The sequence below is a fragment of the Ambystoma mexicanum genome, chromosome 2p, assembly GCF_040938575.1.
Source record: "Ambystoma mexicanum isolate Mex_15411 chromosome 2p, UKY_AmexF1_1, whole genome shotgun sequence".
Lineage (NCBI taxonomy): Eukaryota > Metazoa > Chordata > Amphibia > Caudata > Ambystomatidae > Ambystoma > Ambystoma mexicanum.
In genome coordinates, this window is record NC_090923.1 from 780,686,271 (window position 1) to 780,713,164 (window position 26,894).

The 26,894-nt window shown below is 51.5% G+C and overlaps 1 protein-coding gene across 1 annotated transcript in view; it reads right to left on the minus strand.

Annotated features, from left to right (window-relative positions):
• The window catches only part of LOC138566787 (cytochrome P450 2F2-like), a 646,300-nt gene extending 619,674 nt beyond the window's left edge, over window positions 1–26,626 (minus strand). The window contains exons 1-2 of the mRNA XM_069644441.1: window positions 26,443–26,626; window positions 24,583–24,745 (exon numbers count right to left, since the gene is read on the minus strand). Coding sequence (XP_069500542.1) covers window positions 24,583–24,745; window positions 26,443–26,604 — 325 coding nt within the window. The 5' untranslated portion in view covers window positions 26,605–26,626. The remainder of the gene's footprint in view (window positions 1–24,582; window positions 24,746–26,442) is intronic.
• Between the last annotated feature and the right edge of the window lie 268 nt (window positions 26,627–26,894).

The following is a 26,894-nucleotide window of genomic DNA, read 5'->3' on the forward strand; positions in this document are numbered from 1 at the left end:
TCAAAAGATGTCAAGTGTTGTGGAGGAAGGAAGACAAATGTTAGCAATGTACATCATTCTTGCCTATCATGCTTGCCTTTTGGGATCAGTTTGATCTGTGTCCTCAGCAAAAAGTATGTCGAAAAATACTGATAAAATGACCAAAACATAAATGTGGATAACTACAGATAGAAAAGTTGAAAAAATAAATACTATAAACCTGGGAGGCTTATTTATATAACATCTGCCAACTTAATCAACAACACACTATTTTGGTGGCAGTCAGACTGACATGTTTTGGTAGGTACTGACCTAAAATGAGAGTTAAGCCAGTGCTCCTTTTTTGTTTCATGGTGGCACGAGCGCCACTGGGTTTCTCAGCTCTATGTCTGATAGCTTCTCCTTCTTTCATACTGTCCTTCCACTCACACCGTCTTCATGGCTCTCTACTCATCCTACTATGAAACTCAAACCCTGCCCTGAGGCATTAAACAATAAATGCTGAAACTAATGTTTAATAGTATAGAGCTAGTCAGAGATTTGATGGGGATGATCAGTGGTAAGTTCAGGAAAGGAGAAAAAGATGTGTGTTTCATCTAAGAAGAGTCAGCACCAGAAGCCCAATGGAGGAGATGAGTGCCCCCGAGAACTCTGACTGTCTCTCTACTATTAAATATTGCATGACCTCAGACTCTCTGATATTGAAATCCTGCAAAACAGAGGTGCTTTTCTTTCCACCCAAATCATTTTTCTATTCTCCTCCCCTGTATATACAGTTCCCACCTGACACTCTTCACTTCTTCAGCTACAAATCTTGGTGTCATCTATGACCCTTCACACATATTCTCTACCTTCATTGATACAAATGCAATGGAAGCTCACCTCAACCTCCTTGGGAGGTGTTGCTGTTCCAGGAAACAGCGAAATGATGAGGCGCCAGGGCAACTTGATCCAGGCAAGTCTTTGATCACAAATCCCAAGCAGAGGATGAATCTTGAGGAAATTGGAGTGATCAACACAAGGTTGACCGAGTCCCCTCACTTTATTCAGAAGGTTCCTTGATATTCTAATTTCTGGTGGCACCACATTCAATTGGCAAGTTATTGGGTCCCCCCACTTTTTTTTTTATGAAGTGACCTCTGGATCAACGGTATCAAAGGCAGCAGATAAGTCGAGCAAGGTTAGGATAGAGGATAGGTTGGAATGTTTAGCAGAGGCAATACAGTTGGAGACATTCATGAGAGCAGTTTCAGTGGAGTGGCAGGAGTGGAACCCAGCTTGTAGGGGATCACCAATGTTGTGGGTGTCAAGAAACATACTAAAATGGGTTAATACATCTCATTCCAAAGACTACTGAGGAGGAAGTGACAGGTCAAAAGTTAGCTGGCAGGTTTGGATCTTGAGACGCTACTAGAGGTGCCCTAGGTTTTACAAGCTGAGGTGAAAGAGAATCTGATGGGGCACAGAAGGGGTTAGCCTTCATCAGCTGTGCAAAGACGTCTTCAGTTTTGGAATGGCTGAAGTGTGAGATAGAGGCAGTGAAAAATGGTAGAGTAGGTGAAGAGAGCAAAGTAGGAAAGTCTCCTTCTTCAACTGTCTCTCATGGGATTCCACAACACTCAACATTCCAGGGTTTCACTGCAGAGAGCAGTGCCAACCTCTAATGAATATGTACACATAGATGCATATACATATAACTATACCAAACATATATTTGTTCCTTAGCATATTAGATATGCCAATACTAATCGTAAGATACAATGTGTCACATAGAATTGTGGTGCAAAAAGGATGTGTTCTACACCTTGTACCATGTCTCATAGGAGATTAATCAAATGTTGTTTATATATTTTGTATTATAGGAGAAATGTGCACCTGTCAGGCTTTTGAATTGTGCCCGGCAGGCTTACCTGTATGTGTATCCTTCACATGTTTTGCCACCAGGGATGGGATGGTGAGCCACTACACATCCTGTATTGGTTTTTTTCAGTGCCGTGTTTGGCTGACTGGGAGCTAAATTGCTGCTCTGCTCTTAAGGGATGGTTACACAATGCCGGCCTGTACATCAGCCCACTTTCAAGGCTGACAGTACATCCATGAACTCTGGTTCACTTCAGTCTGTTCAGATAGCAGTGTCGGAAAGCTTCAGCTTTGGTGTAAAGTTACACAGTGTTAATGTGTTCTAGTGGAATGAAAGAGAGAGGGGGTAGGGAGCCTAGTACATTGGTTTGCTATATGGTTCTGAAAAAGGAAGAGAAGGAAAAAGGTGTACAATATCATGTTTATGACATGTCCTCCAGCAAAGTACTATGATGCCAGAGGTTGGCAAATAGGAAAAGAAATAAGGTGTTAAATAGTTTAGAAGGGGTACCAAGGAAGCAAGATGGTAGGACAGTTTTTCTGAAGTACAACTATGGGCTTGGTAAAACCATTCGACAGAGGCAGTACAAGACTCCACTTTTAGTATAAGTCTGAACCACCTTAGTTCAGGGTAGCATAGACAGCACAGCCAGGTTTATCTTAGGAGGGAGAGAGGGCTGTAGAATCAGTACAAATGGAATTGTAATACAAATGGTCCAAAGAAACAGTGAAACACTATGGGCCTCATCACGAGTCTGGCGGTAACCCTTAAATGTGGCGGTAGCGCTATTACCACCACATTTAAGGGCCGGCCAGATCATGGCTTTGGCGGATTTCCCCGCAGCAAATTTGCCGATTTTCAGCGCGAAATCCGCCAGCGGTAATAGCGCGAATTTTCCCCATTGGGACCAATGGGGAATGAGGAATTGCCAAATGGGCCCAATGGGGAATGGGCAATAACCCTTCCGCCAAACCCGTGATCTGGCGCTAATAGCGTCGGGGGCTTTGGCAGCAGGGCTAATAGCGCCAGCGTTACCACCCAACTCGTGATGAGGGCCTATGTATTGTAAAAATAAAGGATCCATTTAAATGCAGGTAGCCCGAGATAAATCTAGGGGTAAATAAGTACTATCACACATATATGTAATCACAGTTATCAAAACACAGCACTATGCGTGAAGGTGCACAGAGCAAAGCATAAACCTTATTTGGAACACATAACAGTAGTTCTAGGGAAGTCAAAACCTTTTCATACACATTCAGTATGGGACACATCTATTCTTGAGGGGTAAACACCAATGGTTACTTTCACAATTATGTTCAGTAATGCCAGGGCAGTAGACCCTACCAGTTGTACACTGACTATCAGTAACAAATCACATAACCAGTCAACTGGACAGTATACATTTTGTGAATAGTGGGACACTTAATCCAGGTACAGTAAAAACCTATAACTACATTTGAGATAACACACAGGTATACTAGGTGAGTAAAACCTAAGGATGTACTATTCAATTACAGGTACTTTTGAGATCAGTGAAACAAAGATTGAGATTAGCAGTAACTTGTGTAACTTATTTTTGGATGGCACACAGCTAACTCAAGGTAAGTAAAACCCATATACTTTTTTATCCTCACAATGAAATCCAGATTAGATCTTTCCCAGCTATACAAGTACCTTATGTATGACGTATGTGGGACAGTTTTAACCAAAGACTCTGTGTGAGTCTGTCTACAACAGCACAGGGAAAGCAAAACCCAATGTTACACTTTACTGAATGACTCAAAGTTTTTCTAGTTAGGCAACAACCTAATACAGACTTATTCTGGACAGGCTAGCAGCAAGTCAAGGGAAGCAAGACCCAGTTGGGGACACTCATACAATTATCCTAACAGGCATAATCTGGTGATACCAACAGTTGGGGGACACTCATAGAACCATTCAATGTTCTGACAGGGTTTCTCCTATGGTTATAACAAAAAATCAGATGCCATATTGAAGCTATGGGTGAACGTGCATGGTCTTAATACTTTACGGTGGCTGATTGTTATCTTTTACTAGATTTAGAAGAGCCACTTGTGTTACTAGGGGATACAAAAGTCTTTAACAACGTTGAAATGACTAGTATTATCATCAAGTGGGGTTGCATGCTTTATCCCAGTGACTGACCCCTTTTATCAGACCAATTGGCTTGTGTCAGTTCAATAGACTTCCCTTTGGATTGGCTAGTGCATAGCATGTTTTTGAGTGTATTATGTGTAATCCGTTTAAGAACATCCCAGGTGATGTCACATTCCTGGGTGACATGTTGGTGCATGGGAAGAGCAGATAGGAGCATGGCTGAGCTCTGAACTGCATACTTGATGCATTGAGGGACCATGGTTTTACCTTGAGGGCCAACAAATGTAAGCTTGTAATCCCCGAGGTTGATTAACTTTGCCATTTAATTTCAGTGGGAGAGACCTGTCCCAAACATGAACAAATAGATGCTACAGAGAGAGCACAAGAGCCTAGCAGAGGTGTACTTCATGTTCGTGGAATAGTGTGCTCATAAAACAGAACCACTGTGACAGTTGCTGAAAGGGTGTCAAGTTTTATTGGAGGCGCGATGTGGAAGATTGTTTTGAATATGCGAAAATGGAGATTTAAAATGTGCAGACAATCAAGGGCTGAACCTGGCAAGGAGTGTTTGATGAATGTGGATAGTAGGGCATATGACTTATGTTCTGTCCTTTCTTATAGAGTGTGAGGCTAATTTGGGAGAATGGTTTATGCATCCCGCACTTTAGGAATGAGTTTGCAGAGCTACTCTGTGATAGAGTGGGAACCCCTGGCATGTGCCTGGGATGTTGAAAAGTTTAAGATGCTTTTTTGGGGTATGAATTTCACAATGAGGGCTGATCATAAACCGCTCATTTATGTCCGGCTCCAGGAAGGGAAGGAGAGTTGTTATCCAGGCTGCTTAGGCTGGTAACAAAGCTTCGGAAGTACACATTCAGGGTAGAGTACACGAAAGAGCAATGTGGAGGCAGATTGTTCATCTAGACTCTGGTGGATGGAAGACTTAGCCAAGATCAATCACAGTGGGAAGTGGCATGGGTGGAGAGTAGGGTATAAGTCTATTTGGATGCCTTGTGGCCTGAGGAATCAGCTATTTCTTTTTGTGTGTTTATGTAGACTTAGAAAATTGATAAAGTTTAGGCTAAAATGAGACCTTTTTGCCTGGATGGCTGGCCTCTGATTGCAACCTGAATGATCAGCTGAATACCTCCTGTAGTTTCACCATAGTTAAATGTACAAGGTAATTGCTTTATTTGTGGTGATATATTGGTGCCACCTTACTCAATAAGGTTAATACTTGAAGGCACTTATTAGCAAGGCTAGAAAGGAAAGGCATGAATGATACATGGAGGAAGTTAAGAGTTTATTGTTGGTTGCCAGAAATGGATGCTGATGTAAAAAATAAGGTCTCAACATGTGCACCTTGCCAATCCAGTGACACGTCTGCAGTTTCCCCTGTGTGCCCTATGGACCCTGTCAACGCGCCCACCAGACCGTGGCAACAAATAGTAAATGACGATTCATGACCATTCCAGGTTCTGAGTGATGACTGCAGATATGTGGTGTGTGTGGTGGATTATTATTGTAGGTGGTCTATCGTCAAGCAAATGAGAGAGCTGAAGACTGGCTCTGTGATTGGCTTTTTGAAGAAAGTGTTTGTTGTTGAAGGCATACCCAAAGTCATAGTGATTGCTGGTGGGCTTCAGTACACTTCACATGAGATGAATAAGTATATAGCAATACATTACTTTAAACGCAAGTGTACCTCATCGTATAGTCCCCAATCCGATGGGTTGGTAAAGTAGTTTAGTGCTAATACAAATACATATGTGAAGGAACTTTTGAGTGTTCTGTTTTTATATTGCACCTCACCACCAGTACCATAGTAGTGACCACATTTAAGTTAATTATAGGTTGTCTGCCTTGCACAGATTTGTGTCCCGACTGGGTACGATGCAGTGGCCATGTGTTCAAGTAGGATTTAGTGTCAAAAGGAGCACAGGAGAGGAGAGTGCAGCAGAAAGATGCTGCCAGGAAGGAGCGCATAGGTCATAGGCGAGAAGCAAAAGCTACGAACGAATGGGTGCACAAGCCAGGAAGGAGCACATAGATCATAGACGAGAAGCAAAACCTACGAACGAATGGGTGCACAAGCCAGGAAGAGCTTCCCAAGGCCTAGCTCATGATTCTAGTGCAAGGAGGATTAAAGAACGTTGAGGAGACTGCGTAATTTTTGATAACTGTGACAGGTGGAACATCAGTCATAAAGTACATTGTCGGACTGCAGAAACATCTAGTAGTAATGAACTTGGACCCTAGTCAGATATTGCGGAGTCATCATCATAGCTCCAGTCACCTTTCAGGTCGAGAGTGCATGAGGGCTCCATTCAGAGTGTTGCGCCTTCTCGGTCTAGGCCTCGTTTTATGTCCTCTTGTGGGGTTTGCCTATGAGATTCAAGAGCTTTCTAATGTGTTGCGCATTTTCAGAATGTGTGCCCCTGCCCCTTGGAATCATAATATCAGTGAAGGAAAGGAAAGGTTGCTATGCGTTTGTACTGTGACAGGCAGGTTCACCTGTAAGTGAGACCCACATGGAACCTTCAGGAACATTTGGTGACAGGTGGGAGTATTCTCTTCATGCTCCCTCACTTGCCCCTTCCTTTTTCTGTGAATAAATGTAGCTTAGCCTTCATATGTATGAAAGACTCCAGCGCCATTTATCATGGATCTGGTTATTGTGCTTAGGAAGTAAGTTACCTTATGAAGATATCCTTGTACCCACAATATGGGAAGATATATGTTAAGCATTTTGTGCACATTTCTGATAGAACACGTATGTTAGTGTTATACTTAAACCAGCTATTTTCACTCAAGCAGACTCGGGACTCAGCAGGTAACAGATTCACAGGCCGATTCATGGAATAAATGTGCGCCGAAAATCCCGGCGCAGAGGGGCCAATACGTGCGCTGCGCCTAAAATCAGCGCAAAGCGCAGGGAAACCAGCGCACGTCGATTCATGGAAGTCCCTGCGCAAGAAAAGCAGAGGACGTGCGCGGAAAAAACGCGCGGCGCAGGCCGGCGCACAGGTCAACCAACGTCGTGCGCCACGGCCACTGCGCCATCACTCCGAGCGCAGCGCACAGCTCTAAAGTAGGCGGGACACAGGGCGGGACACTCGGAATGGGGAATAAAATGGGGCACAACACTCGGAATGGGGAAGAATGTGGGCGGCACGGGGAAAGTTTAGGAGGCAAGTGCGCGGAACGCCCACACGCTCGCATACAACACGTATTCATGGAATAGAATAGGGCAAAAAAGCGCACGCTCAAAGCAGCGCACAGGCACAAACAGGCACAAACACGACCGCCACAAGAAAGCAGGCGGTAGCGTCTCTGCGCCTGCAAGAAATGTGCGCTAAAAGGTGCGCCAACAAATAGCACCTATATACAGACATGATCAATGTCCAATACTGTGGCCCTCCAGGACAAATGACGTACAAAGGGGTACCCACAAACACAGACACGCGCAGAGAGAAAAAATAAACGTGTGCGTGCATACCGGGGTGCGCGGTAAGTTGCACACGCGATATGGCCGGGTACGTGGATTTCAGGGGTGCGCGGGAAGTTCCACACGCGATATGGCAGGGTACGTGGATTACAGGGGTGCGCGGGAAGTCCCACACGCGAAATGGCCGGCTACGTGGATTACAGGGGTGCGCGGGAAGTTCAACACGCGATATGGCAGGGAACGTGTATTTCAGGGGTGCGCTGGAAGTTCCACACGCGATATGGCCGGCTACGTGGATTGCAGGGGTGCGCGGGAAGTTCCACACGCGATATGGCAGGGTACGTGGATTTCAGGGGTGCGCGGGAAGTTCCACACGCGATATGGCCGGCTACGTGGATTTCAGGGGTGCGCGGGAAGTCCCACACGCGATATGGCCCGGTACGTGGATTGCAGGGGTGCGCGGGAAGTTCCACACGCGATATGGCAGGGTACGTGGATTGCAGGGGTGCGCGGGAAGTTCCACACGCGAAATGGCCGGCTACGTGGATTACAGGGGTGCGCGGGAAGTTCCACACGCGATATGGCAGGGTACGTGGATTCCAGGGGTGCGCGGGAAGTTGCACACGCGAAATGGCCGGCTACGTGGATTTCAGGGGTGCGCGGGAAGTCCCACACGCGATATGGCCCGGTACGTGGATTGCAGGGGTGCGCGGGAAGTTCCACACGCGATATGGCAGGGTACGTGGATTGCAGGGGTGCGCGGGAAGTTCCACACGCGAAATGGCCGGCTACGTGGATTACAGGGGTGCGCGGGAAGTTCAACACGCGATATGGCAGGGAACGTGGATTTCAGGGGTGCGCGGGAAGTTCCACACGCGATATGGCCGGCTACGTGGATTGCAGGGGTGCGCGGGAAGTTCCACACGCGATATGGCAGGGTACGTGGATTTCAGGGGTGCGCGGGAAGTTGCACACGCGAAATGGCCGGCTACGTGGATTTCAGGGGTGCGCGGGAAGTTCCACACGCGAAATGGCGGGCTACGTGGATTTCAGGGGTGCGCGGGAAGTTCCACACGCGATATGGCCGGCTACGTGGATTCCAGGGGTGCGCGGGAAGTTGCACACGCGATATGGCAGGGTACGTGGATTCCAGGGGTGCGCGGGAAGTTCCACACGCGATATGGCCGGCTACGTGGATTCCAGGGGTGCGCGGGAAGTACCACACGCGATATGGCCGGGTACGTGGATTGCAGGAGTGCGCGGGAAGTTCCACACGCGAATTGGCTGTGTGCTCCCAGGCATTACCTGTACACCCTCCACGGCCCCTGCAGGCAGCACACACAACAGGGAACTACCCTGCACACCTGCTCATGTCTCCCACCACCCCCACCCCCCATCCACCAGGGACACCCTCCACCAGGCCCCCACCCATGTCTCCCACCACCCCCACCCCCAGCACTGTGGGGAACCTGCCAGCAGGCCCCCACCCATGTCCAACCCATGTCTCCCACCACCCCCAACCCCCCATCCACCAGGGGCACCCTCCACCAGGCCCCCACCCATGTCTCCCACCACCCCCACCCCCAGCACTGTGGGGAACCTGCCAGCAGGCCCCCACCCATGTCCAACCCATGTCTCCCACCACCCCCACCCCCCATCCACCAGGGACACCCTCCACCAGGCCCCCACCCATGTCTCCCACCACCCCCAACCCCCCATCCACCAGGGACACCCTCCACCAGGCCCCCACCCATGTCTCCCACCACCCCCACCCCCACCACTGTGGGGAACCTGTCAGCAGGCCCCCACCCATGTCCAACCCATGTCTCCCACCACCCCCAACCCCCATCCACCAGGGACACCCTCCACCAGGCCCCCACCCATGTCTCCCACCACCCCCACCCCCAGCACTGTGGGGAACCTGCCAGCAGGCCCCCACCCATGTCCAACCCATGTCTCCCACCACCCCCAACCCCCATCCACCAGGGACACCCTCCACCAGGCCCCCACCCATGTCTCCCACCACCCCCACCCCCCATCCACCAGGGACACCCTCCACCAGGCCCCCACCCATGTCTCCCACCACCCCCAACCCCCCATCCACCAGGGACACCCTCCACCAGGCCCCCACCCATGTCTCCCACCACCCCCACCACTGTGGGGAACCTGTCAGCAGGCCCCCACCCATGTCCAACCCATGTCTCCCACCACCCCCAACCCCCATCCACCAGGGACACCCTCCACCAGGCCCCCACCCATGTCTCCCACCACCCCCAACCCCCCATCCACCAGGGGCACCCTCCACCAGGCCCCCACCCATGTCTCCCACCACCCCCACCCCCAGCACTGTGGGGAACCTGCCAGCAGGCCCCCACCCATGTCCAACCCATGTCTCCCACCACCCCCAACCCCCATCCACCAGGGACACCCTCCACCAGGCCCCCACCCATGTCTCCCACCACCCCCAACCCCCCATCCACCAGGGACACCCTCCACCAGGCCCCCACCCATGTCTCCCACCACCCCCAACCCCCCATCCACCAGGGACACCCTCCACCAGGCCCCCACCCATGTCTCCCACCACCCCCACCCCCACCACTGTGGGGAACCTGTCAGCAGGCCCCCACCCATGTCCAACCCATGTCTCCCACCACCCCCAACCCCCATCCACCAGGTACACCCTCCACCAGGCCCCCACCCATGTCCCCCTGGCCCCTGGTCCTGACGATACACAATAATGGCAGTAATGGCCAGCATACCCAGCACAAACACCCAGGCAAGGATTGCATGCACCCACATAGTGAATGCAATCACATGACACAACCCCAAAGGCAAGTATGCAAAAGAACACATGTCCGCCACACACACATACACAATGGGTGCAAGTGAATGTCAAAACCCATATCATGACATGTAAGAAACCAAAGAAAAAATGACACAAGTGTAAGATAATATAAAAATGTATTAAATAAAAAAATAAGTAAACTAATACAACTATCTGGCAAAGCAAATAAAAGGTCCATGTCCGGGAACAAAAATGAGAAACCAAAAAACAAAGGATAGAAAAATCAATAGATTTTGTCCAAAGCAAACACATGTAGCATGAAATCAAAGAAAAACCATTACGACATGGTGTAAACAATATGAAATTAAAAAAATGTATCTCCCAAAAAATAACAATATATACAGGAATGTTCAAGGGTCCATGAGCCCAACACCACTAATGAAACCTAATACTAACTAAGTTAAAAAATATGTACAAAAAAGTGGCCATTGTCCAAGCGGTCCAAAATAATAAAAAGAAATAAAGGAAACCTAGCACTAACTAACTAAAAAACTATATACAAAGGCAGCGGGCTAGTCCTGCGGCTCACTTGGTGATGCTGGCCAGGGCATCCTCGAACTCCATGTCAATGTCCTGGAGGCGGGACTCAGTCCTGGCCCCGAGGTCTCGCAGGGACAACCCCATGTGCTCACCAAATTCCCTGCGAGCCTCCTCGAGGCACTCAGCCCGCCTCAATGCCTGATGCATGGAGATCTCCGCCCTGGCCATGGCGAGCCGCTCCTCTTCCGCCCGCTGCCGCTCCGCACCTATCCGCTGGCCAAACTCCTCCCACACGGAACACACCGCCATGCCAGGGTTGCCCTGCCCTCCGGCCGATGCCTGCCCCTCTGATCTTGATGGCCCTGAGCCATGATGCCTCCCACGTCGAGCCCGCTGCTGCCTCCGACGCCACTGCCTCTGCCAGCACGACGGCATCCAGGCTGATGGTAACCACCGACGCCGTCGTGCACGTGCCCTGCCCGATGATGCCGGCACATCTTCCATCTGCTGGGGTCCACTTGCTGTGTCGTCCACCCCTGCTGGACCTCCGACTCCCAACTGCGGCAGGGATGGGATCCCCACCGAGCTGGCTGCATTGGTCGGGGCAGGTCCACAGGGGGCCATGGTGGCATCTGGGCCGGAAGACGGCAAGGAGAACGACCGGTGGATAGCCTGCACAGAGGAGGAGAGGGCCGTCAGATTGGCCAACACATGCAGGAACCCCCCGAACATGGCCGATCCCAATTGGGCCACGTCGGCACGGTGCACTTCGTGATGACGTGCGTGCTCCTCCCGGGAAGCACGCACGGCATCACGAATCACAGCCGTGCGCATCGCGACCCCAATCAGGACCTGCTCCACGCGGCCAGGGGTTCCCACGGCCGCAGGTGGAGGGGAGTCAGTTGACATGGACATCCCCTCTACCTGCGGACGGGCCTGGGACGGGGCATCCCTGCTGGTGCATGGTGGTGCACTCACAGGGTCAGGGACAGCGACATGCACAGGCACCTCCACGGTGACCTGTGCTGCCTCCTGCCCCTGGCCCTGGACTGCACCACTTGCACCAGCAGGGATGCTCCCACCAGGCCCCATGTGTGCACCAGTGTCGGCCTCCTCCTCCTCTGTGCAAACCACCAACCTGGATGGCTCCTCACCGTCTCCCGCCGTAGCAGGCCCCTGTGGGGGCTCACCCACCCCTTCCGCTGCAGCCGTGGGGGCATCCCCGCCGCCTTGCTCCACAGCGCCGTCTCCGCCCTCTTCTTCACTAGCCGCTGCGTAGAGGGAGACAAAGGACACAAGCATCAGGCTACTGTACAATGGTCCCCTAGACAGGAAGCAATAGCAGATGAGCACCCCTGTCAAAGTACACTTCCATCATGTCCCTCCACAACACATGGGTCAGTCCAGGCAAAACACACACAGTAACAGGCATGGTGCATGCCATGCACATTTCCATGCATGCCCAATTGACTCTTGAAACATTCAATGATATGTAACTCACATGCATCATGGCTCATGCATATCACATGCACACACTTCACCTCAGTCACATCCATCTGGCCCCAATCACACCGAACACAGGCAAAACAAGGGGAAGTTGGGTGCGTCACTGAATCTGTGCATTGTCACACACATGTGTCATGCATCCATGGCATGCACAAGTCACAGACATGCAGGTCAGGCACACAGACATGACTACCATATATGTACCTGGCATCAGCACCCATCCTTCACCCCCATCCATGTCCAGGTACAGAGACTGGCATGCTCTCATGTCCCAAATCTGCATAGTGCTCCCCATGCCGCATTTCAACACATGCAACAACCATGTGGGTCACACATCACTGGTCGCACATGCATTACCATGATGTCCCAGCACACATACATGCATACATGGCCCATGGCACACATACAGGCAAGTATCATAGAACCAGCACACCGCAACATGCACTGTCTCACACAGTGATGCTTGGACACTTACCGCTCAACTCCAGACGGGTCTCCCTCTCAAGGATCTGGACGTGGAGCGCTGGGCGTACGCGTTCCAGGACCCTCTTCTGGATGGAACTCATGTGGCCCCGGCCCCCCTCCACGAGGCGCCGGGCCTTCACAAGGGTCCTGGACCTCAAGTCCTCCCAGCGCTTCTTGATCTTCAAGACGTTGCGGGTTGCCACCCCCTCCGCGTTGATGGCAACCACACAGTCGGCCCAGATCCTCTCCCGTCCTTCCTTGCTGGCGCGGGACGATCCAAAGAGTGCATCATACTGCCCCAGGACATGCTCCACCAGGACACCAACTTCGGTGGCAGTGAAGCTGGTGCCCCTCTGCCCCTCTGGCCTGGGGTTGCCACTGGTGCCAGATGTAGAAGTGCCCGACATGGCAACCCCAGAGGCAGGTGTGGGTGGGCAACTGGGTCCTGGGGCTGGGCTGTGGAGCGATGTAATCCCAGTTGGGAGTCTTCAGTTCCAGCAGGGGTGGACACAGCAACTGGACCCCTGCAGATGGCTGATGTGCAGGCACCAAATGGCAGGGCACGGTGGCAGCAGGCAGGCAGGCAGCAGCAGATAGCACGTGGGAGGCTGCTCAGGGCACTGGGGGGGCAGTAACTCGGCCTTCTGGGCAGGAGCGTGGTGTTCCGTGTGTTTTCGGGTGGCCAGCTTGATACGGAGTGATTTGGCACGTGAAATTCCTGCACGTCAGCGTGAAATCCGAGGAAAGGCCCTTAGCGCGTAAGTGCGTCAGCACGCATACGCGATTCTATTGGACCAGAGTCCCTCATCGCGTAAGCGCGTCTGACGTGATCCGCACGGGCGTTCCCCACTCAGCACGTGAAGACGGAGCACACGCGGAAATACTGCACGTCAGAGTGTCATCGCGTGTAATTGGCCAAAAGTGCGCGTACACGCCATTGGCATAAGTACGTGTATTTCAGGGGTGCGCGGCCACTTACACAAGCAAGTACGTCAGCGCACCTGTATGCCTGCTGCGTGGGAATTTCCACACGCGATTGGAGTGGGAACTCGATTCCAGGGGTGCGAGGCTCACACGCTCGCCTACAACACGCGCAAGGCATTCATTTGCGCACTTTTCAATAAACAAGCCAGATGCCAGGATGAACATACCGTTCCTAGCAGCAGTGGCAGTGGGCTACCAAAGGAGGAGGAGGAGGAGAGTCAGGGCCAGAATATTCACACCCAGAACCAGCCTATTCGGGATGCCTGATGACCAGGTGTATGGGAGGTACAGGTTTCCAGCACACATCATACTGGACCTGGTCAGTGAGTGGGAGGATGACTTCACATCACCCACCCTGTGCTCCCAAGCACTCAGCCCCCTGCAGAAGGTCCTGAATGTACTGCACTTCTTGGCCACTGGATCCTTTCAGCGGACAAGTGCCATAGTGGGTGGTGTGTCACAGGCCACGCAGTCACGCTGCCTACACCAGGTCTTGAACATCATCACTGCACGGCCATCAGTCCGCAGGCACATATATTTCCCCAGGACTCATGCAGAAAGGCGGACGTGCATCCAGGAATTCTATGGTGTGGCTCAATTCCCCAAAGTGCTTGGTGCAATTGACTGCACACATGTGGCTCTACGTCCACCCAGGGCAACAGAGCACATCTATAGAAACCGCAAGCACTGGCATTCCATCAACATGCAAGTTGTATGCAATGCCAAGGGAATAATCACATCAGTATATGCCAACTATCCAGGGTCCACCCACGACAGCTTCATCTACAGAATGTCTACCCTATGCCGGGACCTAGAGGCTGGACAGCATGGAGATACATGGCTGCTTGGTGAGCATGAATGCCACTGCACATGCATGCATGTCAGATACTGGGTCATGACACAACACCACTAATGATACCCATCACCACCTCCACAGGGGACAGTGCCTACCCTATCAGCCCCCACATGATGACCCCAATCCGGAACCCCACCACGCCACCCCAGGTAAGGTACAACACAGCCCACATTGCAACACGGGGCATAGTGGAGCGCACATTCGGAGTGCTCAAGTCACGCTTTCGCTCCCTTGACCGTTCTGGCGGGCAGCTGATATATGCTCCCCGAATAGTGTGCAGGATCATAGTGGCAGCATGTGTCCTGCACAACGTTGCAACACGCCGGGGCCTGCCCGTGGACATGGTGGTGCCCCCACATCCACAACCACATGCACGCCCGCTGCGCATGGGAGGGGAAAGGGCACGGGGGGAGGCAGCCCGTACGCAACTGGTGGCCAACTTCTTCACCTAGGAATCACAGTGCTGGCTAGTGCACACTGCTCTGGCACATACCATCTGACAATCAATGATGACACTACCTGACAATGTCTGAAATTTACTTGACAATAAACTGTCAGATACACATCAGCCTGAGATTGTTAACATGGAAGTGTCAATATGTGTGCACCCCTAGCTACACATACACCAGCAATGCATCACAACGCAAAGACACAACTCCATCAATCTAATATGCATTGCCACAGGCGATTCACTACATGACAACATTGCCATGTCACCCATTCCCTTCACAGTCCCGCCACTGAGGACACCATGTCATGGTATGTGACAGCAAACAAACTGGCCATCACAACATGACACCAGTGTCACAAATAGCAGTGCCCCAAATGGAACATAGCCGCACTTGAGCAGCTAACGGACCTGGAGCCACTACTACACACCTGTGTAAGAGTAATTTCAATCAAATTACACACCAACCCACCCTGAAGCCCACCCAAACAAGACACAATGCATGTAATCAATGGTAGTCTCATTACCTGATTCTGCTGGTATGTCCTCACCGTCCAGATGTACAATGATGGCGCCATGCAAAAGTGTCAGTGCACATCTACCGACATGTAGTCTGACTCCAGAGAGTATGCCCTTGTGAAGATCTGTGTGAAATACCTGCAAAACATGAGCAACATATGTAAGTAGAGGCACATATCAAACCATCATGCATAGTTAGGTGCAACAACAATGAACACTATGAATGTCTACACAGTATTGACTATGGACTGGCCAACAGCTCATGGGAGTCCAATGTCACCGTGTAATTTGATGTCACTTGGGCACACCCTTTGCAAGCCCATGGAAACGGAAGCAGGAGGGGTGTGGATGTCTGCTACCCAAGCATCGAAACCAAACTCAGGACAAGCCTGCATGTGCCCAGCCACAATACAGTGTATGCCCAGGTACCCACACAAGGCAACACTCTTGCAAAATAAAAATAAAATAGAGAAAAAATGGCCATGAAAGGGCCGGCGGGGGGGGGGGGCCACCTATGAGGTCCGAGGACAGGATGCACGCCACAATCCACCTGTGTGGATCATGGGAAACGAAAACACCCCATAGGCTCGTGGCCCACACGGCTACTCTGTTGTGGGAGATGAGTCGCTATGGCTCTGGCCAGACCCTGCAGCTGACTCTGGAGGTGGGGGAGCTGCCTCAGAAGATGGTGTGACAATGGGAGGCAGCCCACGCAAAGCACGAGTTTGCTCCTCCATGGCTGCAAGCAGGCGGGTCTGGTAGTTCTGGTTCTGGGTTATAATCATGCGGAGGTCCCCATGCAGTAACTCCCGGGATGACCTGACCTCCGCACGAGTTGCCTGCATCTCGGCCGAGAGCGTCCGTGTCAGACGCTCCAGCTGCTCCTCTGTCCTTCTATGGGATGAAGCCTCAAGCTCTAACAGGGTCGACCTGAGGTGACGGAGTTCTTCCCTCAGGCCTTCCCTGTGGCGCTGGGACTCCATGGAAAGTGATTCCCGCAGAGTCGCCAGTGCCGCCCGCCTGTCCATGTTGGACGCCAACATATCCTCCCTGTGTGCCTGGCAGATGGACTCTGTAGCCTGCTCCAGTCGCTCCATCAGCCTTTCTGGGGGGACAATGGAAGTGGCCACCCTATCCATGGCCTGTGCAATCATCTCGGATGATGCTGCCTGTTGGGTGGCCATACCGTAGATGGATTGCTCCCAAACGGTATTGCCAGGTGGCATACGGCCACCACGTTGACGGGCACCACACCTGCCTGGGGCAAGGCGGACTGCGCCTTGCTGTGCCGGCAAGGCCTCAGGCTGCAGGACTGCATTCCCTCTCTGATCTGCAGCCCCAGGAACAGGATCAGAGATTGGGTGGTGTGGCCCTGCATCCGTAACCACCGGAGGCTGATCTGCCGACACTGACATCCCCATTGAGGGCAATGGCCCGGCTGCAGGTGGGTCGGACAGAGGAGATTCTCTCCCAAGAACACTCACCTGCGACTGCACATAGGTGTCATCCTCCGAGTCTACACCTGAATACTGCTCGGGGGAGGAACCCCCAGAGACACCCCTCGACAGCACGACCTGCAGCACTTGTGGGTTTTCACCCACAAACACACCACGTCCCTCACTTGTGGTAGGTCGGCCCGGGTTGCCCTCCTGGGACGGCTCAACCACCACATCCCCAGCATCAACAAGTGCTTCGTCCCCTGCAAAGACATGAAAGAGAAAAATGGAAACAGGCATTAGCACCATGGCATGCAACAAGGGCTGATGAACAACAGAGGCAGTAGTTCTACGACACATGTCCCACATGACTGGGAGACCTCCTATGCATTCACCATCACTGGGTCTGTAGGGGAGGCTCAGGGCATACAATGTACAGATTGGAGAGCAACGCCTGCTCACCATGCTGCCTAGCACTGCCATCACACATTGGCCGGTGATTGCCATGTCAAAGGCACATGCCATCACACACATGGCATGTGACATAGCCACCAAGTGAAGAGGGAGAGGAGGGCGAGTTTTTTGGATTTCAACCACTCTGGTCCTGACATTGCATCGTCACTTCAATAAGTATACATGTTGTACATGGATCTGCTAGTCCAAATAGGCCACGATGCACAGTGCCTTGTCTACATCAACAAAATGCAGTAAACAATGTGATTCCACCTCCCCATCACCTGTAAAGGATTCATATTGCATTCGTGAAGCACCGGTCCAGAAATGTATGAAGGTACAGCGGAGCACTGAGGGGTGGTGGGGCAGAAGGGGATGCCAGTCAACAATCCTACTGGTGCTGGTGTCATTCATGTCACGCAAGTGCAGGGGTGGGTGGCACAATGAAGTGCAAGGGGAAGTGGCGGCTGGAAGTGCTGTACAAGGTAAGTAGGACTTGACGTCAAGGGCAGATGGTGTTAGGCGCAGACAAGTGCTGGGGGGGTGGCCTATAGGGGTACAGAGTCAATCATGCAGTGCTGTGGGCTCGGAGGGGACAGGGGAGGTACACACTGCATCTGGCTCGGCAAGGTCCTTGCAGATTTCTATGTGTCCTGCAGAGTTGTCACATGCCGCAGATATGTGCCCTTGGATTGGGGATCTCATCTTGGTGAAAAGGGTGAGGCGCTATTGCCTTTGGAGCATGTGGCAGGCCAGTTTGCCAGAGGATGGCCATGATGCAGGACATTCCCTCTCTGCCACCCGGCACCTGTGGTTTGGGTTCACAAGATCCGAGTCATGCCAGGACTCTGCATTGTCATGGGGCTTCAGACAGTTGGTCATGACCGTGGCAAAGACATCCAGTGTACCTGACATGGAGTGGAGCATGGAGTGGGCCCTGTCAGGATGGGAGTGAGCCTAAGGGGGAGCTGGATGGGGGGGAGATTTTGGCAGCATGAGCCTCGACTGACACACACTTCATGGGTCGGAATACCAAGAAGGTGTGTGACAGTGGTGAGGGTGGCTTTGCCTGTGGGGTGGTGAGGGTGAGCTGGGAGGAGAGGAGAATGTGATCACTCCAGGAGAGAGGAGTGCAGAGATGGACGGAGAGGGGAAAGTCAGATGAGATCAGAGCATCAAGAGTGTGCCCTGCAGAATGAGTAGGGACAGACGGGAGTCTAGAGGGTGAGAGGGAGTTGCTGAGGTCACAGAAAGGTCACGTGGGGGCGTCAACAAGCATGCAGGTGGATGCGTACAGCACCAAGGATGAGGATTTCTGTGTCTGGGGACATGAGTGAGGAGGAGAGGTGAGGACACTCAGAAAGGAAGTAGTACATTTGACCAGTTTTCCCAGACACAGTACGCACTGTTTGAGAATGTCAAGGTGTGGTGGAGAGAGACGTCACACAAGCCATTCCAGAGTGGAGTAGGTCTAAGTAGGAGTGACATTTGCAGGAATACCCTCAGGGAAGCCAAGGGCACACCCCCCCTGCACAGTAGTGGCGGGCCAAGGAGAGGGTCTCCTGAACATCAGGTAGGAGTGTGTGAAGGATGCAGACAGAGCTGGCCGTCAGACATGTTTCCATGAGACCAAGGATGTCAAGGTGCATAACCTCATGTAAGTGACAGATATCGGAGGAATGCTTGATGCAGCCGCAGTGAAAGGAGTGTAATTGTGGAGGAGGTTGACAGCCTTGTAGGACTTACGGGGAGTGCTAGAGATCAGGGGTGCAGCATGTGTAGGAGTTGGAGTGGGAGGCGGAGAAGGTTCATGGGAGGGTGCAGGGAGGCAGTGCAGGATTGATGAGGAGAGAGGAGGGGGGACAGCAGGAGAGGTAAGGAAGTTGATGAGATGTGGGTAGCATTTCTCAAGGAGATTGAGGTTGGCCTAAGGGCCTTGGACTGGGACGCTCCCATTACCATGCACATCAATAGTGGCCTCTGAGGATTGGAAGGAGGCCAGGAGTACACCCCAACGGGTCCCACCATTGATGGTGGAAGAGGAGCAAGGAGAGAGGACAGGGACCATGTGAAGGGTCTATGGGACAGGCAAAGGCATGTATGAGCAGATGTCAGTGAGAGTTAGCTTTGAGTAGGCTCAGATGCACTGGTCAGCAATAGGGTGGGTCGCATTGGAGGGCAGGGTGCCCTCATTTGACTTTTGGCAAGCAGGTGTCGTGAGTAGGGCACGATGGTCTGAACTGTAGAAGTCATGGAAGATAGACCATGAAGAGCAGCATGGAGTGTGAGGGAATGGGGCTCGAAACCAGACGGTACCAAAGCCCACAGGTAGGAGGTGGATGTCAAGGCAACATCCACAGTATGACAGCATGTTGGTTGGCATTTATATACAGAGGACGCATTAGCATGTGGTATCATTGCATGTCAGGCATGTGAAGATGAAACTTGAATGGCTGGGGGAAAGTATAGGAATGGTATGTAAGACATCAGATGAATAGACAGGGGAGTATGAGCAACAATGTAGTGACAAAATGACAATTCAAGGGCAACTTCCATGGTGTCGGGCCATATGTGCACTGTTGCCAGTAGGGATAGTGCTGTGGGCAGATGGTGTTGCACTGAACATACTGGATGGGGCACATGGGTGCCACTATCAACTCTGCCACACACCCCCTTGACAGGCACCCAACATGAATGCTTCACACACACACCATGCACATGGATAATACACACATGCATGTGCACTCACCGGATGATGCCTCGTAATCAGGGAGGTCTCCCACACCTTGGAGTTGTCCCTCGGTGACGTAGGATCCAGCTACGGACTTGTGTGGTGTGAGTTCTATTTCCTGTGCTGGGGACCCACCTCCAGTCACCAAGGTTGCGGCATGACTTGAGGCCAGCTTATCCTTTGCCCTGCGCTTAAGGTCATTCCAGCGCTTCTGGCAATCACTAGCTGTGCGCCTCACTACTCCAAGGGCACTTATTCTGTCAGCAATGGTCTGCCAGTGTGCCTGGCGTCTGGCATGTGTGGTCTTGGACCCTGCAACGATGACCATTTCCCTATCATGATCTGACACATACTGAACAAGTGCATTCAGTTCGGCGTCTGTGAAGCTTGGCTTCCTTGATGGGCCGGACTGTGCAGCCGTGCCTGGTGCATCAGCCTGTGCCGGACGTGCACTCTTCCTCTTGCGCTTGGAAGGGGGTGGGGATCCAGAGTGTCCTACGCCGCTGTGGACACTAGGGGCAGGAGCCGTGGTGGACTCAGTACTGGGTGTGTGGGATTGCCCACTCAGCATGGGAGTAGGTGCAGGCATTGGGGGTAGTGGGATGGGGTCAGGCCTGATCTGAGGTGCATGAACTAGGACCGACACAGTCTTGGCAGGGTGTATGAGAGGTGGGGTGGATGGAGCCACACCCTGGCTACGGGGGCCAGCAGATGACCTATCTGGCATAGATGCGCGTGCCCTGATGACACCAATGTGCACCGGTGCACGTGCAGTGGACCTGCTGACCTGGATGTCAGCGATGGGATCACCCTCGGACAGGTCTGGTGCCACAATGGCCTGGTCCAACAAGGGCTGATCAGGGTTGGTATCAGCCACATGACTCTCAACTGGGGGGGGGGGGGCATGGGTGTCCCTGACTGGTCCTCCAGACTGGGGGGGACAGGGGCACCCTGCAAGTCACAACCACGTCCCCTAGTGGATCCTCCACGGCCACCACGTGTGGCTCGGCCACCTTTGCCACCCTTACGGCTTGCACGCCTCCCAACCATGGCACTGATGGTATTGTGCGTATGGGAGTCGGTGTGCACAATTGTCCTGGGCAATTGGGTGTCAAAGGGGTTGGGTACCAGATGGTATTCGTACCCTAGTGCAGTGGCAAGGCTATATGACACCCCTGGGGAAAGATGACGGGTCACGCAACGCACAGGCACCCCAAAAAAGTTAAGGAACGTGCACAATACCCCTCCTAGACCACGTGTGCTGATGGAAAACCCTGCACTACGCTGTGGCATCCAGTAACACAATGAACGTATGCGTGTCACACGCAGCCTAGAATGACCTCTGAAGGGGTAGGCTACACACGGGGCAAGCACAGAAGTTAGATACGTGCGTGACTCACCGTCTGCCAGGTAAAAGAGCGTGAAAAATGAGCGCGTTTGGTTGGCAACACCCCCGCCAAAAGAAGATGTGTACGCTGTCTGAGGAGACAGGACAACAGTAGAAGGGGACACTGTTTGAGGGAACAGGCCCAGGTAAACCAGTACTAGAGGAAAAAGAGAAAAAGCTGTCAGAGGTAACAGGGAGTACGAACTGGAAACGCCGTGAAGTCAATCGCGTGTGAAACGACAAGAAGTACAGAATTCACCCACTCGCTCTCCACGAAAAGCACGTACAAGGAAATGGTGTTCAACACTACCTTTTATACAGGCCCACACGTACAGCGTCACTTACGGCGTGTACGTGCTTGGCCCATGTTCACCAATCACACGCTTTGTCACTTCTGCGTGTGGATCCTTTTTCACCAATCACACGCTTTGACACTCCTGCGTGTAGCTCACTTTTCACCAATCACACGCTTTGTCACTCCTGCGTGTGGATCCTTTTTCACCAATCACACGCTTTGACACTCCTGCGTGTAGCTCACTTTTCACCAATCACACGCTTTGTCACTCCTGCGTGTAGATCCTTTTTCACCAATCACACGCTTTGACACTGCACGTGCAGGTAACTATTGACGCACATATGCTGGGGACGGCTTTTCGCGCGATTCGCTGAGTGTGGGGTTTTCACGTGCAAAATCACTCCCTATCAGGCTGTCCACGCGTTCAAACACGAAAGACCACGCTCCTGGCCAGGAGGCCAAATTAAAGTCCCCCAGAGCCCTGAGCACGCTCCCACCTGCCATCTGCTGCTGCCTGACTGCCTGCTGGCCACGTGCCCCACAGTGCTGGTGGGTGGGGGTGGTGGGAGACATGGGTGGGGGCCTGGTGGAGGGTGCCCCTGGTGGATGGGGGGTGGGGGTGGTGGGAGACATGGGTGGGGGCCTGATGGCAGGTGCCCCTGCACTGCTGGGGGGTGGGGGTGGTGGGAGACATGGGTGGGGGCCTGGTGGAGGGTGCCCCTGGTGGATGGGGGTGCAGGGGGACATGATCAGGTGTGCAGGGTAGTCCACTGTTTTGTGGGCTGCCTGCAGGGGCCGTGGAGGGTGTACAGGGTACACCTGTGAGGGCCCACCCAGCCTATTCGCGTGTGATAATTCCCGCGTACCCCTGTGATACACGTTCCCTGGCCTATCGCGTGTTCTACTTCACGCGTCCCCCTGTAATACACGTTCCCTGGCCAATCGCGTGTTGAACTTCCCGCTACCCCTGTAATACACGCACCCTGGCTGTTCGCGTGTGATAATTCCCGCGTACCCCTGTCATACACGTTCCCTGGCCTATCGCGTGTTCTACTTCACGCGTACCCCTGTAATACACGTACCCTGGCCAATCGCATGTTGGACTTCCCGCTACCCCTGTAATACACGCACCCTGGCTGTTCGCGTGTGATAATTCCCGCGTACCCCTGTAATACACGTTCCCTGGCCTATCGCGTGTTCTACTTCACGCGTACCCCTGTAATACACGTACCCTGGCCAATCGCGTGTTGGACTTCCCGCTACCCCTGTAATACACGCACCCTGGCTGTTCGCGTGTGATGATTCCCGCATACCCCTGTAATACACGTTCCCTGGCCTATCGCGTGTTCTACTTCACGCGTACCCCTGTAATACACGTACCCTGGCTGTTCGCGTGTGGTGATTCCCGCGTACCCCTGTAATACACGTTCCCTGGCCTATCGCGTGTTCTACTTCACGCGTACCCCTGTAATACACGCACCCTGGCTGTTCGCGTGTGGTGATTCCCGCGTACCCCTGTAATTCACGTTCCCTGCCTAGTCGCGTGTAGTACTTCCCGCGTACTCATGATTTGAAGATTGCCCGCTTTGCTTTCCTTGTTTGCCTGCCCTGTGAAGTGATCCAGGGTTAGCGCAGCCCTTAGCGATGATTTAGCGATTTTGATGGCTTTTCCTTGCGCGAGGGCGTTCTTGGGGGCGTTACTGGCGCTGCTGCAGGCTCGCTGCGATTCTCTGCGCCACGGCTGGTTTGGGAGCTTGTAATCCATGAATACGCTGTGCGCGGAAATCTGTTTTAGCGCACGTGCCTGGCGCAGACTATCGCAGGCGCACGCTGTGCGCCAGCCGCGTGCGCTACTTGTGCGCTGGATTCTATGAATTAGCCCATTCTTTATTTCCTCACTTTACAGGGACATTTTATTACTCTCAAGATGTTACTGAAGACGAGACTTCAACCAGTCCATCCACAGCAACTCACAACTCAGATATCCGTTAAACCATACACTAATCATTGCGACACCAACATTCTCTGAGCTGTCACTCATTCACATGTACACACATTCTGCAAACAGGCATGGAGGACTAGTGAGGCAAGCATGTCCATGTGACATATACTCCTACCTCACTCACTCCTGATCTAACAGTTGGCTATTTTATTTTGCTTTGATTACACGGACTCAGACAGTGAAAAGGAGTTTCTTGGGTATCAATTAGAATTAAGCAACAACAATACGAGACCATAAATTAGCTGTTTCCTGGTTCAAAGGGAATGAGGGGCATGCCTCATTATATATGTTTTTTAATTAAATGTCCTACATAAATTCTGACATGTATATTTGTATACATGGATACATTGTTTCATTCTGATACTATACATTGTAATTAATAAGTGTATGGTATTGGTCATTTGTGGCAAAAATAAGGTCTTGAGACCAGTTGTTTCCTGTAATTCAACCTGTGAGCCAAGTACACACAAATAGAAGCTTCGCTGACCATCTAGAGTCTACTCAGTGCGTGATAGGTGCATTTGAAATCATGACATTCCTCAAAATTGACCCAAAATTGGGAAAGTCTGAAAAGGTTTTAAAAACACTGCAATTGCCGGAAAGACTTTATGATTTTTTTTGTACAACAGCTCAATACTGTGATGATTCACAACACTTTGATAAACGCACCCTGTGAAGGGAATGATGCCACATTAAGTGGCTGAAATGAATTCCACGTTTACAGCATTCATGGTACCAAAGACATGTTCTAAAGCTTTCTGCTCACCGTTGCCTTTCGTGAAATTGTAAAAGAGCGGGTAGCTTCCCCTACCACTGAAGGCATCGCCGTTTTCAATCAGGGCCTCCTTCATGAGCTCATAGCCACAGAGCACCACGTATCGTTCCGGCCCCAGGTGCACCGTGTACATTGTGCCGTACTTCTTGTGCAGCTGTGAACAGAAGACACACACTGTCTCACATGCATTTGCTTTCAAGTGTGCTTAAGCGAGCACTATCCTACACATCTGAAAAGAAACTGAAGAGGTGTGGGCCACACTACAACCCACATCTACATACAATCGACTTCTTCTTGGTTTCATCCGTTTACTGAATGCTTAGTGGAAATGTTGCACAATGGAAGCTCAGTAAATGGAATGCACGTGCCACACTGCTTTTGCTTATGACACTGTACATGATGCCTTTGTACACATCAGAGATGATTGCACAGATCAAAAATCATGATGAGAAGTGGGTGGAGAAAAACAAAATACTATGAAATCATCAAAGAGGATAGCCAAAGGAGAAGGTGATGTTGCAGATTTAACAGGGAACACACAATTCAGAGGGAGGCAGCAGAGGAGTAGCTATTGGCGGGAGCAAGAGGGAATAGAACGGGCATAGAGAAGGGGTTCAGCAGAGAAGGAGGGATGATATGGAGGCAGTCTTGATGAGAGCGCGGGAAGTAGAACAATGAAGTGGAGAATTGGGGAAGGGAGGAGAAATAAAGGAGTGGAAACCTTGAGGGTAACAAGACTCTGGCGGATTGACCCCTAGGCTGTGTAAAAGCAATGGGGGTCACCTTCTAAGTCCTGCTAATTGGAAAACGTGATTATAAACGTGGCTTTGCAATTTGACTGCCACTTTCTGATTTTCAGGATTTTCCAGAATGTGGCCGTTTGGATTGTGGAGCTGAAGACACGTGACCTTTGCAATCACCCTGTGCTCAATCTTTCAGGTTTGCCACTGGCATGAGGTATTCATTCTACTTGTAAAGAACGCATTCCAGTGGCGCCCCCCTGCTGTTTTCAACCAGGCAAAGGCATGCACATGTGTTTCGAATCCACTGAAATGCCTCCTGCAATCACTAATGCTGAGTCATTTATCATTTCCAAAGATGCAGTGGAAAAGTCATGCGTAAAGTGGATTTTACCTGTGTTTTCACCCGTGCTGTGCACTTTACCACTCCGTGTCGGAAAGTTGAACATTACATGGGTGGGGCTTTTACGCAAAATTGCAAACGGTCAAATCCCCCTCCACGCAATCTAGTTTTCAAAATACAATGTTTCCAGTGCTTTTAAAGCATCTGGAACTGTCTTGCCGTGGGAAGGTTTGCATGTCGAAGATGAACTTGAAGCTTCTCCCCTTCAGAGGATCTATTTCACCCTCAAGGAACAGAAGATATATAATGTATAGCTATCAACCACATGCCTCTGCGTCATAGGCAGGGCACCCCTCAGTCTAAAGGTTATTGGCAATACGCACATTCTACACTCAGGCTTAACGGGTTCCATTGGCCGCAGTTATGGAGCCACACTGCATACAGGGAGTAGTTTAAAGGAGAGGAGAGGGTATGTAATAGCTAAACATTGCCAAGAAAAGTACTTTCGAAGACTTTGTTACACCCTAGCTTGCCACTCTCTAACTAATGTGTCGGAGGCTTGATAGGGCTTTCCATCTTACCCTCCTGCCATAATGCATCCTATTCTTACCTTGATAACAAAAGCCACTAGCTAATCAAGGCATGTGTCACAAGCCTTTCACATTAAGGCAGCGCAAACTACGAACCGTATCGTTACCAGATTTCAATGCCGGGTTACATATTAATTCATTCGTTTGCGTAAAGCACATTTGTAAAAGCAGAGGTTACCTTCATGAGTGAGTTGACAATGTCATTGAAACGGATTTGCATTAGGTTGCCTATAATAGGCAAGGGAGTTGGTCCAGGAGGAAAGCGGTGCTTTTCTTTCCTCAACATAAGGCAGGAGATGAAGGAAACCATTGCAAGAAGAAGCACTAGCCAGAGTTCCATCTTGAAGTCGAGCCGGCTACCTCTTCACCTGGAAAATAAGAAATGCCGCAATGAGAACCACGACCAGCTGAACGGGGTATTTCTTGGCAAACTCTAGTGAACTACAAAAAAACAATATTTCTAGCTGCATAAATTATACTTAGTGGATGCTTATGGGCAGTGCTCAAATTACATTCCCCGCCTGCGCATGTGCTAGAAATACCATTGTTCATATGCTAATTCCACTCGCATTTGTCTATTGCCAAGACATATCTACTCCTTTGAAAAGTCTAAATGGGGCGAGGAAAAAC